The sequence below is a fragment of the Microcaecilia unicolor genome, chromosome 3 (assembly GCF_901765095.1).
Source record: "Microcaecilia unicolor chromosome 3, aMicUni1.1, whole genome shotgun sequence".
Taxonomy (NCBI): domain Eukaryota; kingdom Metazoa; phylum Chordata; class Amphibia; order Gymnophiona; family Siphonopidae; genus Microcaecilia; species Microcaecilia unicolor.
The window spans coordinates 210,364,206-210,380,063 of NC_044033.1; the positions used below are offsets into that span (position 1 = coordinate 210,364,206).

The window sequence follows — 15,858 nt, forward strand, 5'->3', positions numbered from 1 at the left end:
GGATAATTTTCTCAAACGTCTTTCAAATGACGCAGGCCAAGAGGAATAATTTCTTAACCTCTCGATCTGAAGAATGCGAATGATGAAACGTGGGAGGTTTTTCTGCCGACCGCACCATATTGCCTTGGTGTTTACTCTCGGCCGTCGAAGGCCACCAACAGGGCAACTTTTCAGGATATTCCTAATGAATATGCATGAGAGATATTTGCATGTCCATCACCTCCATTGTATTCAACTGTCTCTTATGTGTTTCCTGAAAACCTGACACATTGGCAGCCCTCAAGGACTGGGAGTGAATCTCAAGGCTATCTTGCCTCATGAATCTCATTCCTTGAGTGAGGTTAACTCTATTTTAGTCAGAGGTCATGTTCTACTTGTGGTGGGTCAGAGGTCAGATTAGGGCAGAAGAAAGTTTTATGAAACATTTTTTTAATCAGAAAAGTAAATGACCCATATCTGTTAATAGTACATTTTATTTGATATTGCTTCAAGGTAATAAATTAATCACAGTATCAATAAATATTAATGTTCTGACAATAAATAACAATTTCCAAATAAGCATATTTATTTTAAGTAAACATCATATGAATTAGCCTTTCTGTAAACAACACAAAATGGTGCTTCTTTAAAGTTAAACCTGTATTACTTTTGAAGTGTGTACAGTGGGAGTCCCGCCCACAGCTATGTCACTTCCTGTCTGTCTTTGTCCCCACAGCTTCTATACCTCTTGGTTATTATAAAAAAAGGTGACTATGGAAATGTCACTGAGCAAGACAGGAAGTGATATAAATGGCCAGTTTTGAACAAATGTGTCAGGAAGTGACATATGTGACTCATTTTAATAACAGGCAGTTAAATTAAAGACAGAAAATACCTACCTACAAGGGCAGACAACAAGGAGCCCTCAGTGGTGTGAACTGATAGGAAATGAGGCAATGACATCACTGAACAGTGTTGGGACCTGACTCAGTAAAACAGGTCAGGGCTCATCACGCTCAGCTTCCCACCATACAAAGTGCAAACTATGACATCATCATAGAAGTCATTACCTCATAAAAGAAATATACTTCAAAAGCTGATACTAAACCCATTAGTTCCATCTGTCTTAATCACAGTATTAGTGCTTTGTGGTCAGTCATTCTCAGTTATAATCCATGACCATAGTCACAGAATTGTCACACCATGGTCAGTCATTCCTAACATATTAGTACACAGTACCAAAATCTTCTATTTTCTGAGGACTATTCGCTGAATCATGCTAGCTCCAATCACACTTAGGGGACTTGAGCTCTATCAGCATTAGGAGAAAACACTGACACTTCAAAATATATAATTATATTGTTTAAATAAATAAATTAGGAAAAATCTAGTTTATTAAAAATGTGCCTCTGTTGAGCAGGAAGGGAAAGTGTGAAAGGGAGTGAGTTGCGTCAGAAGACTGGAATCTGAATGGACTCATGAGTCTGGAAGTTTCAGTGCAGCTATAGTTGACCTTCAAAAGGCTGATGTCATCAAGCCGTTGGCATCTTCCACAACCCCATTGGTTGAAAGAGATCCCAGAGCTTTTGTTTTTGGTAATTACTCAAGAATGAGTAATAATCAAAGCATCATGTGACTATTCTTAGTGAATCAGTGGAAGAAGTCCACACAAAGCTCTAGAATGTAGGTGCTTCACAGCTCAAGACCCGTAGAGTCAACGATGACCTTGATGTAGATGGCATTGTTCTTGAGGTAGGGGCTGACTGTGCCCAAAAGGAGACTGTGTTTGATGAACTGGGGGCTACCGCTGGCCACATTCATATGGGTCTTGGGCTTGTGGAAGGAGGCACTCAGAGTGTCAGGGATGAAAGTCTCCCGGAAGTGCTTCTGCTGCCCAGACTGGTCAACCAACATCAGTGTGACCTTCTGCCTGAAGGGCCAAGGCAGGATGTCATCATAGTCTCCCTTCACAATAGCCAGAAAGAGGGAAAGGTGGCTACCCCTTCCACTGCCATCTCCATTGGGATAAATCCTGCAGCACAGATGGTAGCCAAAAGGGTGGGTGGAGAAGACAGGGGAGTAAAATGAGGTCCTCTGTTCTACCTTGGCTGCCCTCAGTTGACCTGAAATATTCTCAATTTTCCAGACCAGAATCCCGTTGGTACTGGCAGGACCAACGGAGCCTCCAGCTCTAAGCTGGCTCTCTAGAGACCGGTTCTTGACCTGAAGGTCTTGGATGATTTGCTCATACTCCAAACACCGCTGCTGCAAGGCCTCCAGGGCTCCAGCACACTTATCAAGGTCCTTATTAAATCCACTAACTGTGTTCTCCAGCTGCTCTGTTTTCTTGCTGACAGCCAGCATTAGGTCCCCGTTTTTGGTCTCCCTTAGGTCACCTTCTCTATCCCAGTTCTTGAGGTCCTGGCTGACCAGCCCTGTCAGCATCACCATCTTTTCCATTACCAGTTGTTTGAAGTTGGAGTTTGTCTCTTCGACTTTGTCCAGTCGGGACTGGAGGCCGAGGGTCTGGGACAGGAGTTGTAGAAGATGGGCCTGCTGGTTTTCCTCCAGGTGGTCTTTCAAGCTCTCCTTCTGTGACTACAGGAGATAAAAAAAAGAAGAAATGGGATTTCAAGTCCCTTTACCCGTTCCCAACCTTTGAACTTCTCAGAATCCCATTTCTCAGATTGTAACTATACTCCCATCATCCCCTCCGATTCCAATCTTGGCAGAACAGAGTCCCCTAACCTGTCCCCCCTCCCCCACCATCATCTTCAGCTTCTTTTTTGGCAGGCATCACATACCTTCCAAGAAATTCTTTTGGCATTATGCATGATGGAAAGATCTTTATTTTTTAGTTCAAACTTTTTTATTAACATTTTCGAGATGGAGAGATCTTTCTAGCACGTTCCAGATCCCACTGGAAACTCAGTTGGGCTTAACTGAATTCTGATAAATACTGGTGACCGCTGCTGGGAGGAGGAAAGGAGAATCAAACATCTCCAGTGTCCTGAAGAACCGGTGGAAACACTACTGGTTTTACTGGACATGTGCTTATAAACTGGGGTGGCCAGGCATTCTGCTTTATACAGGACTACCCTAGTTTCAAAGAAGTTCTCCTAGGACCAACTTGAACAACAAGCAGACACACAATTACCCTTTGTTTCAAGCTAGCCATAAATAGAAAAAAAACAATTTGACTAATTTTCACATGGGCAGATCAAGGATTTTATAGGGGAGAAGGGTCCCATCATCCCTCTATTCCTCCCCATCTCTCACTCTCATCTGTCCTGCTGTTTCCAGGCTTTTCTTCCTCTCTCCCCCCGTGGGGCCCTCTTTACCCACCTTCTCCCATTTCTATCCGCCTCCCCTCTACAGGTTCTTCTCTGTCCTGTTCTCCTCTCCCAGACACCTCTCTGTCTCTCTTATCCCTTAGATTCATCAGTCATTACCAATATTTCCATAACCTCCTCCTCCATGGAGTCCTTCATGGGAAAGGAAGTGGCCTAGTGGTTATTAGAGCAATGGGCCAAGAGCCAGGGATGCCAGGGTTCACATCTGTTTCTACCACTTGGGCAAATCACTATCTCTTATTACATCAGATACCCATCGACCCCTTAATTCTTATCCCCCTGTTCTTCTCCCATAGTACACATTTCCTTTATAATCAGGACATGTAGGAGGGGGAAGAGGGGCTTACTATGTCCCCTTGCTGTTGGCCTGCCATATGACGGTGAGCAAGGAGGTGAGCTGGAGGAATGTCAGTCTTTCAAATGTGATTTCTTTTTTTTTTTTAAATCAAGGGATGTCCTGTATACAGACAATGCATCAAGAGCCACCTTGTGTTTGAGGTTTTCTCTAAAATGTCTACAGATGTAAAAACAGGCCTGGCTGTCCTAGCTGAGGAAGTGGAAGAGTCAGCCAAAAGGGTGAACAAATGGTTTGCAGAACAGCTTTCCAACTCTGGGAATAAAAAAGAATTCAAAACCAACCTCTGTCTGGCATCCAGCCTCTTGGAATGGACAGGATATAGAAGCTCTGACTTGGTTTTCCGTCTTGTAACCAGACTCCAACAATGAACCCTACAATGCAGAAACACCGTTTGTCAATTGTTTGTTTGTGCATTCATTCTTGTATCCCACTATTATCCAAAAACAAGTTTCTCCGTCCCTCCCCTTTCTGCAGCCTCTTTGTCCCTTCTCTTCTCCTCCCTCCCTCTCTCTGTCTTTCTCCTTACCTCTGATTTGACCTTGGTTGACCTTGAGTTGAGAGGGTAGCAGGGGAACACATCCATCTTTTCTGAGACACTGCAGAAATGATCCTGCAAAGAAAGCAGAACAGGGTTAAACATGGACTGATCCATGCCGTAACCCCCTAGTACTGAACAGCAATTCCTGATCATTTTAAACCTTGATATAACCAAAACCAGGAATCTGTAGTCATAAATCACATCCTTATAGGAAATAACTTTGAGAAGAGTTAAGCGTGGAAAGGAACTGCTCAAGGAGGTGGTGGGACCTTTTTCCCCAGACAGTTTTAAGAGCAGATTGGACACACTTCTTTCTGTGATAGTTTAAGTACAGGGGATCCTGTATGGAGGTAGAAAATGGACTACATAACCTCCTGAAGTCCCTCCAAGTCCTTCCTATGCCTCTAGATGACCTCCAAGATCCCTCCAAGTCTTAAACTTCCTATGACTCTAGATGACCTCCGAGGTCCCTCCAAGTCTTAACCTGCCTACGACTCTAGATGACCTCCTGTAGTCCCTCCAAGTCTTAACCTTCCTACAACTCTAGATGACCTCCTGTAGTTCCTTCAAGTCTTAACCTTGCTATGACTCTAAATGACCTCCTGTAGTCCCTCCAAGTCTTAACCTTCCCCAACTCTAGTTGACCTGTTGCTCCTCCAAGTCTTAACCTTCCTACAGCTCTAGATGACCTCCGAGATCCCTCCAAATCTTAACCTTCCCATGACTCTAGATGACCTCCTTTAGTTCCTCCAAGGCTTAACCTTGTTATGACTCTAGATGGCCACCTGTAGTCCCTCCAAGTCTTAATCTTCCTACAACTCTAAATGACCTCTGAGATCCCTCCAAATCTTAACCTTCCTATGACCTCCTGTAGTTCCTCCAAGTTTTAAGCTTCCTATGACTCTAGATGACCTCCTGTAGTTCCTCCAAGTCTTAACCTTCCTACAACTCTAGATGACCTCTGAGGTCCCTCCAAATGTTAACCTTCCTACGACTCAAGGTGACCTCCTGTAGTTCCTCCAAGTCCTACGCTTCCTTTATAGAATTGTAATTATCGCCTATTTTTTGAGGCATGGAATTTTGAGCACAGTTCCCTCCAAAATGGCTACCTCTGAGCTGTATAAATTGCTCCATTGACAAGGTTGACAAATTTAAATTTGGATGGGATTAGTGGTAGGCCGAAAACTTTGATGGATAACAGCAATGTTCAGCCTTATGTGTACAGTTATATGTATAACTGCTGCTGCATAATTACCAGGTACAACTTTATGCAAATAAGTTGCCCATATAAGGAAATACAATGGTAGCACTTACATGTTTATCACTGCTGAATATGCACATAACTTTATGTCCTCAGGACACACCCAGCTAGTAAGGCTTTTCAGGATGCCCACAATGAATATGCAAGAGATATATTTGCATCCAATGGAAGTCATGCATGCAAATCTATCTCATGCATATTCATTGTGGATATCCTGAAAACCTGACTGTCTAGGTGTATCCTCAGGACTGGGTTGGGAACCCCAACTTTGTATGGATATCTGATCTGTATAAAGTTATACTGCCTTCATCCTGCTCAATGAAAACGGTAACAGAATTCAAAAATGTGTGGAATAAACATAAAGGGATCCTGTTCAGAAGGAATGGATCCTCAGAAGTTTAGCGGAGATTGGGTGGCAGAGCCGGTGGGGGAGGGGGGGGGGCTGGTGGTTGGGAGGCGGGGCTAGTGCTGGGCAGACTTCTATGGTCTGTACCGTGAGGATGGCAGATACTAACCAAGGTCAGTTATACACAAAAGGTAGCACATATGAGTTTATCTTGTTGGGCAGACTGGATGGACCGTGCAGGTCTTTCTCTGCCGTCATCTACTATGTTTCTATGTAATATTGAACTCAAGATGACCTCCTGAAGTCCCTTCCAACCCTATGAATCTAGGTAAACATACTAGGCCAAAAAGAAAGGAGACCTGAGAGTAAGACCAACAAAGGCATTGAATAGCAATGCTGGTATTTCTGAAGGTTCTGAACCAGGGGCATAGTCAGACCTCTGATTTGGAGGGGGGGCCCAGAGGTGGACTGGGGGCCACACATTCCCTCCCTCCCCCCCCCCCCCCAACAGCACGCCAAAAATAATACCTTTCCTGGGGGCGATATCAAAGCCCTGCCAGCCAAACCTCGTCCTTGTGCTACTGCAGTACAGAAGAAGTTGGTGGCATGCTGCCAGCTGACAAAATGCCAGGACTCCCTGAGCATGCTCAGTTCTTGCTTAAACTGAGTATGTGCGAGGAGTTCTGGCATTGGCAGCTGTACTGCAGCAGTGTGAGGGGGAGGGGAGCAGCTCAACATCAAATTTCTTTGGCTGGCAGGGCTTCAGCCAGCTGCACTTTTGGAGGGGGCCTGAGCTGAAAGGGGGGAGCAGGTCCCCCAGTCACCCGTGTCTATGCCATTGACAGCAATCAAGGCTTTATGTTAATTCCTGCCCACGTCTGGTCATCTAAACTTTAGATTCTAAAGGTCAGAAGAGGAAGGAGAGAGTCACAGAAGAGAGGATTAGTGTAGATGTGGAACCCCACCACCACCACCACCACCACCACCACCATCCTCGGTTATACCTGAAGCAAGCTGAAGGAGACTGAGGCAGCACAGCGAGGACAGGACATCATTCTCCATGAGCACTCCTCAGTAAGGTGCATCCCCAGGCTTTTCTCGTCCGCTGCTGTGAAGTTGCATCCCAGAGCGGAGTTTGGGCAGGGTTCAGTGGCGGCGCAGCTGCACTCCGACTGGTGGGACTCCTAAGCCAGGAAAAGGAGAGGGGCATCAAAATGCATCAAAAGTGAACCTTCAGCACACATCTCCAAGAATCTGTTCCTATGGCATAGATTTGGTAGTATCGCTGTGGGCTCGTGAAGCCCTGGAGCACTTACCAGGTACAGTTTGAGCATCCCGGTCCAGGAGCATCCAGTGTTGGGACAGCGGACTTCTGTCACAAGTGTGTCGTTCTCAGCAGCCCGGTCCCTGTAGAACTGATCCCGCAGGAAGGAATAAACTGGGAGTTAGAAAATGATAGCAAGGGTTGACGGAGACACAATCTCCCTCCTCACCAATTCTCTCCTTTCCTTTAGATGCTCCTCCCCATCCCCCATTGCATGCTGGGTATTGTAGTCCCCACTTTCATAGGAAACATCTTGAGTCCCCTGCTGATCTGGAACTTAAGTCCTTCCCTGTTTCACTTCCTCATTCTTTGCCTTGATTCTCAGCCCTATCTAGTTGCACATTTTACTTAATTATTTATTGGGGGGGATTTTTTTGTGTGCCGTGGTGTAGTTTTTTTAAAAATTTGTTTCTTGGCCTTCTTCCACAGGAATTTCCCCTGGCTGTCACTTTCACAGGTGGTTGCCCAGAATAATGAAGGCTTACTTAGCATGTATATTTAACCCTTTATCTCTGTCTTCCTTCATTTCTATCTCACGCTTTCTGTGTCCACCTCTCTCTCTCTCTCTCTCTCTCTCTATTTCTCTCCTCCATCCTTCTCTTTCTGTATGTATATGTATGTATCTTCCTCTCCTTTCCTCCCCCAACCCCCCTTTAGCTGTCACATCTTGTTTTGATAATATGCCGCTTATTTAAGGACATCTCGAAGCCATGGGTCCCCGAGAAGCCCTTTGCTTCTGGTCACTCAAACATCAGGCCATTTGTGATGTCATTCAAGATTGTCGCCACCATGGGCTGGTTGGGAAGTGACATAGATACCACCCCAAATCCCCCTATCATTAACTGGCCCTGTTCTGTCCAGGCAGTAAGGCCCTGTCCCGTCCTAAGACTCACCTGCTTAGGGGAAAGCCGTTCCTGGCACACGGAACAAACCGCTTCCTTCCCATTCCTGCAGGGAAACAAGAGGAAAGTCACTCAGGATGTCACTAACCCCCACCCTCCTTGCAACGACAACTCTCCCAGCTCCCACTCAGGAACCAATTTCACCGTGTGATGAGAGCCCCCATTTTAACATAGGGTGCTTATGTGCAGACTCAAGAAAAATGTCAGGAAGTATTTCTTCACGGAGAGAGTGGTGGATGCTTGGAATGCCCTCCCGCGGGAGGTGGTGGAGAGGAAAACGGTAACGGAATTCAAACATGCGTGGAATAAACATAAAGGAATCCTGTTCAGAAGGAAAGGATCCTCAGAAGCTTAACCGAGATTGGATAGCAGAGCCGGTAGTGGGAGGTGGGGCTGGAGGTTGGGAGGCGGGGATAGTGCGGGGCAGACTTATACGGTCTGTGCCAGAGCCAGTGGTGGGAGGCAGGACTGGTGGTTGGGAGGCAGGGATAGCGCTGGGCAGACTTATACGGTCTGTGCCAGAGCCGCTGGTGGGAGGCGGGGATAGTGCTGGGCAGACTTATACGGTCTATGCCAGAGCCGGTGGTTGGGAGGCGGGGCTAGTGCTGGGCAGACTTATACGGTCTGTGCCCTGAAGAGCACAGGTACAAATCAAAGTAGGGTATACACAAAAGTAGCACACATGAGTTGTCTTGTTGGGCAGACTGGATGGACCGTGCAGGTCTTTTTCTGCCGTCATCTACTATGTTACTATGTTACTATGCTTTAACAAAATAGCTTCCTACAAGATCCCTAGTAGTGCATAAATATTCTCACACAACTTTAATTCTATATTTCTAAAATTAGGTGTCTGGAGAGCGCCTGATAGGACCCTATTCTAAAAGGAACATAGGCCTCTACTTTCCTTTATAAATTACTAGCCCAACTGCTTAAATACACACATATTCTATTAACTTGTGCACCCAAATTTATGCCTAGCACGTAAAATTGCATGCACAAGTTCTAGAATAAGGGCTGTTAGTTGGCTGTTAATTGGTGCAATTGGTGCCACTTAATTGGAGTTAAGTGGCACCAATTGATAGAGGTCTATAAAATACTGAGTGAAGTGGAATGAGTAGACGTAAATTGCTTGTTTACTCTTTCCAAAAATACTAGGACTAGGGGGCACGCAGTGAAGCTACTAAGTAGTAAACATAAAGCAAATCGGAGAAAATATTTCTTCACTCAACGTGTAATTAAACTCTGGAATATGATAAAAGCAGTTAGCTTAGCAGGGTTTAAAAAAAGGTTTGGCTAATTTCCTAAAAGTCCATAAGCCATTATTAAGATGGATTTGGTAAAACTCCACTGCTTATTTCTAGGATAAGCAGCATAAAATCTGTTTTGCTGTTTTGGGATCTTGCCAGATACTTGTGACCTGGATTGGCCACTGTTGGAAACAGGATACTGGGCTTGACGGACCTTCAGTCTGTCCCAGTATGGCAATGCTTATGTTCTTAACAGCTAGGCGGGAGTAGTTACACCAGCGTATGAACTAGATCCTATATATCACGCCTAAAAAAATCGGTGCTGAAACATAATATGCCTAGGCGTATTCTAAAAAGTACACCTAAATTTCCACGTGGTTTATAGAATACGCTGAGCGCCCATCCACTCAACTAAATTTAGTCACAGGCAGTTATGCCAGGTAAAACTTGGTGTAAATGCTGACGCCTAAATTAGGTGCGGACCGGGGAGTATTCTAGAATACACATGCATAGAATTTAGAAATGCCCATGGCCCGCCCATTCCACGCCCCCTTTTCAACTATGCAGCTCAGAATTTACGTGCATCGTGTTATAAAATATGCTTAGATATTTGTGCTTGTAATTTCTAATTAATGCCAATTCGTGTCAATAATTGATTAATTGGCAATTTTTGGCGCTGATTGTCTTAACTAATTAATTTGCATGCACAAGTCCAGAATATGACCAGATTTGTATATGCAACTTAAGTTATGCTGCATAGAATCTGGGGGTATAAGATTTGCGATGGTCTTTATAGAATAGAGTTTCAAGATTAGCATACAAATCCAAATTATTGCCAATTAATGCCAATAATTGTGACGTTAATTGGCTTGTTAGCCAATTGAGTTGCGCTTGCATCTCAAAATAGCACACAATTTTGCATGTGTAAATTTGTATACCATTTATAGAATTTCTCTTCATGTGTCTACATGTGTATTTTATTAAGCACGCACGAACATTATAACTGCATCCAAACTCCATCCCCAGAACCTATGGATGGACTGCGCAAAAGTATGCTTTTCCAGCAAGCCCATGTTTTTCACAATTGTATCATAGCCATTTTTCGCATGTCAAACATGCTTTATCCCCAGAAAATTCTTCCATGAATTATATAAAATTACCCTTCCTGTCAGTGCATTGCAAATTCCACAAAACTGGGGTGTATCGTGTCAGCAAGTGGGATATGTTGCCGGATAAAGAATGAATTTAACGCTGCACGAAATTGCACAAGAACAGTGTGAAGCGATGCAGCAGCACTTCTGAAAATCTTCAGATTTGCATGTCCAAAAAAAACGAGTGCACACAGCCAAAAGCTGAAAAAGAAACCATGCAGAGTCTGGTAGGGGCATTTTTGAATAGTTGATTTGGCAAGGTGGGAGAAGAAGTGTGAATTTTAGTTACGAAAGTGAGAATTTGGTGTGGTGCAAAGTTTTAATTTAACATGTGGAAAATATTGGTCTTGTGAGAAAAGTGGCTGAAGGCTGTAGAAAAAGCCCCTGCTTTACATGTACAGATTTGCTAATCTTGTATTGGAGGAGGGAGGAAAGAAACTTGTGCTTCCCAGAAAGCAAAGGTTCAATGCTTTTGTGAAAAAGTTTCCATTTATTAGGAAAATAAAATACAGCAACGTTTTGTACGAATAAATGCTCATTTCGCATTATAAACTGGCAGAACATTTGTGGTTAACTAGGGCTGGCTCAACCATTAAGCATGACTAGGCGGTCGCCTAGGTCAAAAGCAGCGGCAGTCCAAGCAAAACAATAGATCCTGACAGTCGGAGAAACTCAATGAGAATAAAACCGGTGCAGGGCGGACTTCTACGGTCTGTGCCCTGATCGTGACTGAATAGATATGGATGGGCTGGAGTGTAAATTTTAAGGGGCTTTGATATTAGCTTCAGAACTTTTAGTACAAGAAGAGTGCTGGGCAGACTTCTACGGTCTGTGCCCTGAGAATGGCAAGGGAAGGGAAATGGGACTTGATATACCGCCTTTCTGAGGTTTTTGCAACTACATTCAAAGCGGTTTACATATATTCAGGTACTTATTTTGTACCAGGGGCAATGGAGGGTTAAGTGACTTGCCCAGAGTCACAAGGACAAATCAAACTCGGGTATACACATAAAGTATCACATACCATGTAAAATAAGTTTATCTTGTTGGGCAGACTGGATGGACCGTACAGGTCTTTATCTGCCGTCATTTACTATGTTACTCTTTGGGGTTCTACATGGAATGTTGCTACTAATTGGGATTCCGGAATCTTGTAACTCTTTAGGATTCCAGAATCTTCAGAACGTTTAGTAACGGAACAGTGCTGGGCAGACTTCTATGGTCTGTGCCCTGAGAATGGCAAGGACAAATCAAACTCTAGTATACATATAAAGTATCGCATACCATGTAAAACGAGTTTATCTAGTTGGGCAGACTGGATGGATCATACAGGTCTTTATCTGCCATCATTTACTATGTTACTATGCAAATTAGAGTTACTGCCCGGTTACGATGTGGCCCTTGTGGTAATTTCAATTTTGGTGTGCATCTGCTACGCGCATCCGAAAAATATTTTTTATTTTCTGACGCGTGGCATTTGACGTGCATAGACCATTACTGCCCGGTTGCCACGTGAGACCGTACCGCGGTAAGGTCTCAGACCCAAAATGGACGCGCAACAATTTTCAATTCATTTTACCGCACATCCATTTTCGGCAAAAAATTTTTAAATGGCATTTTTGTAGGTCTGCCCAAAACACGCGTCTACGCTACCGCAGGCCATTTTTCAGTGCACCTTAGTAAAAGGACCCCCTAAGCGTTTCTGTTACAATGTGAGCCACATTGAACTCGAACTTGTTCAGGATAATGTGGGATATAAATGTCATAAAACGAATAAATAAAATCAAGGGGGATTCAGCTAATTTGTAAGGCTGAAATGTTTGCCTATGGCTCTCCGGTTAAACATTTCACGTGCTCTCCCACTCCTCCATTCCCACTCCTCTCCCTTCTCACCTGAGAAGCTTTGTAACGCATCCGGCGCAGTAACGGTGTCCGCACTCAGTCTGCGTGGGCTGCAGGAGCAGGAAGCCGCACGATGAGCACAGTAACCCGGTGCCGACTGTAAGATCCACAGGCAGCAAGGACGTAGCCAGAGCCACCATAGTCACCAGCCCAGGGCCGAAAGGTGAAAATCCAGTGGGAAAAAGCCCTCGACCTTCAGAGCCTCCGAGGATAAGACACAGTCCAAGATTGCAGAGGCCAGGAGAGGGTAACAGCTGTGTTGCTTGCAGAAATGGGAAGTGTTTGTTGACTGCAGGCTTATATAGTTGCTGTACTTACGCAACTGTATGGGAAATCTCCCAGGCTTTGAGTCACTGTCTGTTGAAGTACGTAAATAACCCGGGCTCCCCCTGCTCCCTCCCTTCCTGATATCTTACTGGCACGGACATTGCAAACAGGTTGGGTTTTTGTGTTGGTTTTTTTTTAATTTCTTAGGGAAGCAGTTACAATCACCTTACATCCAGGGATCCCCAGTCCTTCCCCACCTTATAAGCAGAACAGACTCAAATGCACAGAGGTTCAGGCTCAACCCCCCTCCCTCCTCAGCCCAACAGGCTCTCATATATACACAGCAAAACATAACCTCCTCCATCCTCACAAACGCCCATATACAGATGTGGATACATCCCGTCCCCCACACTGAGTGAGACACATAGGCACATGTGTTCAGACACAATCTCTCCATAATCACACAGTCACTGAATTAGAGACAACCACTCATGTACAATGAAAAAAAGTCACAAACACTTCTATACACAACAACCTTCCCAAGCAGACACAAATAAACTCACATTGATAAACATTTCCACAACCACACATATACACTGAAAAAGCTGTCACAAATAATTAAATACACAGCTACCACCCCTCAAAGACACAAACACACTCAGAGTCATAAAAATACCCACAACCACTCATGCACACTGAAAAAACTGTCACAAACACTCCTATACACAACCACCACTCCTTACAGACACAAACACACGCAATACTCATTAACATATGCACAAAAACTCATATACACTGAAAAAGCAGTCACAAACACTCATATATACAACCACCACCCCAGACAGACACAAACACACTCATACTCATAAATATAGCCAGAAACACTCATATATAATAAAAGCAGACAAAACCACAGAAAGGTACAATGTCAAACCCTTTCTCCTCCATAAAAACAAAACAAAACACGCTCATGCTGAGTTAGAGACTTATACAGCCATACCCACAAACACTCATATACATTGAACAAACCCCCTCCTCCATCTCTCACACACAAATTCACATTTGATAATCTTATACCCTTCACTCCAACACACACCAAGACACACAAACACTGATATATATAACACACACATGCACACACACACACACACAGGCATTCAGAGATGCACAATATGATTTTCATTCTAGGACAGATTGTCCCTAGAATTTGCTTGAAACAAGCAGAGAAAATGACTTCAGTGTTCCAGAAGACCCCTGTTATTTTAGGATTTTTTTCTTTTCTTGTGTTGGGAGTTTAACAGTCATAATTTTGAAATAGTTTTATCTGTTAATTTCTGGATCCTGCTGTTGGTTCTTTCTGTGGATTACTGGGTTACAAATGTTCTAAAATAAAAAGTATAAAATGCATTGGATATAATAAACAAATAAAAAAAAATAAGCTAACCAATAAGCTTGTGTTTAGTTGCCTTGAGACATACAGTTCCTGGATTTAAAAAAAAATGCTGTTACTGCATGTAGGAAATGGCATAGAAAGCTCAGGATGTATTTTTGTCTGAAGACAGATGTAAACAGATAGTGACTGTCTCCTTGCGATGCGACTTCAGCTTTAGGAATTCAACACATCCTGACCATCATGCTCCATTGCAACTCTGCAGTAAACAGGTGTTAAAAGGTTCACATTTCTCTTATAGTTCAAAATATCCAGGATATGCCTGAGAATTAAAACTGGCTTCTGACTGTCCAATCCTCACACACAGAGGCAACTCATTGATGAACAGATAGAAATAAACTGATAGATAAATGGATAGTATGACTTTGGGGATCCTGATTGAAGTCCTGAATGTTCTTTTTTAATTTAATCAGAGGAGTGTGGTAGCCGTGTTAGTCCACTCTTAAGGTTATCAATAGAAATCAAACAAAATAAAACATGGAAAAGAAAATAAGATGATACCTTTTTTATTGGACATAACTTAATACATTTCTTGATTAGCTTTCGAAGGTTGCCCTTCTTCGTCAGATCGGAAATAAGCAAATGTGCTAACTGACAGTGTATATAAGTGAAAACATTTCTGAATAAATTGAAAAATATCAAGCAACTACCACCTAACACCCTTCTGGTCACGATGGATGTAGAATCACTATACAGCAACATTCCACATGCGGATGGCATAGCTGCATGTGGAAGACTCCTAAAAGAATCCACAATGGACCATCAATACTCACCAGAAACTATTACAAAATTAATCAAATTCATTTTAACGCACAACTATTTCCGCTTTAACAATGATATCTATCTACAAATAATGGGCACTGCGATGGGCACCAGGACAGCACCCCAATATGCCAACCTTTTTATGGCTGAGCTGGAAGAGACATTTCTGAATACACACCAGACCAAACCTCTAAAATACTACCGGTACATCGATGACAATTTTATGATTTGGACGGAGGGTGAAGAAACTCTGAAACAATTTTATTCTGCCTTCAATACATACCATCCTACAATCAGATTCAAAATTGACTACTCCCCAGAAAAAGTCAATTTTTTGGACACCACGGTCTCAATCAGTGATGGCTGTATACAAACATCTATATACAAGAAACCCACAAACAGATGCAGCTACCTCCACAACTCCAGCTTCCACCCTTCACATACAGTGGGGGAAATAAGTATTTGATCCCTTGCTGATTTTGTAAGTTTGCCCACTGACAAAGACATGAGCAGCCCATAATTGAAGGGTAGGTTATTGGTAACAGTGAGAGATAGCACATCACAAATTAAATCCGGAAAATCACATTGTGGAAAGTATATGAATTTATTTGCATTCTGCAGAGGGAAATAAGTATTTAATCCCTCTGGCAAACAAGACCTAATACTTGGTGGCAAAACCCTTGTTGGCAAGCACAGCGGTCAGACGTCTTCTGTAGTTGATGATGAGGTTTGCACACATGTCAGGAGGAATTTTGGTCCACTCCTCTTTGCAGATCATCTCTAAATCATTAAGAGTTCTGGGCTGTCGCTTGGCAACTCGCAGCTTCAGCTCCCTCCATAAGTTTTCAATGGGATTAAGGTCTGGTGACTGGCTAGGCCACTCCATGACCCTAATGTGCTTCTTCCTGAGCCACTCCTTTGTTGCCTTGGCTGTATGTTTTGGGTCATTGTCGTGCTGGAAGACCCAGCCACGACCCATTTTTAAGGCCCTGGCGGAGGGAAGGAGGTTGTCACTCAG

General features: G+C 43.6%; 1 protein-coding gene across 1 annotated transcript; it reads right to left on the reverse strand.

The window, feature by feature from the left end:
- Positions 1–541: 541 nt before the first annotated feature.
- On the reverse strand, positions 542–14,004 carry LOC115466229 (TNF receptor-associated factor 2-like). Its single transcript, XM_030197357.1, has 7 exons — positions 12,353–14,004; positions 8,053–8,107; positions 7,152–7,250; positions 6,840–7,019; positions 4,217–4,300; positions 3,972–4,061; positions 542–2,577 (listed from the first exon to the last, which is right to left on the reverse strand). Exons 1-7 carry the CDS (start codon positions 12,499–12,501, stop codon positions 1,672–1,674), a joined length of 1,563 nt encoding a protein of 520 aa, XP_030053217.1. The 5' UTR covers positions 12,502–14,004; the 3' UTR covers positions 542–1,671.
- Positions 14,005–15,858: the final 1,854 nt, after the last annotated feature.

Bases quoted from the DNA above. Each gene is read 5' to 3' on its own strand.
- LOC115466229 (XM_030197357.1), bottom strand. From the start codon at position 12,501: ATGGTGGCTCTGGCTACGTCCTTGCTGCCTGTGGATCTTACAGTCGGC. The intron at 8,108-12,352 runs GTGAGAAGGGAG...GTTTCCCTGCAG, and splicing joins TGCGTTACAAAGCTTCTCAG to GAATGGGAAGGAAGCGGTTT. The intron at 2,578-3,971 runs GTTGGTTTTGAA...TATCTCCTGTAG, and splicing joins AGGCTGGATGCCAGACAGAG to TCACAGAAGGAGAGCTTGAA.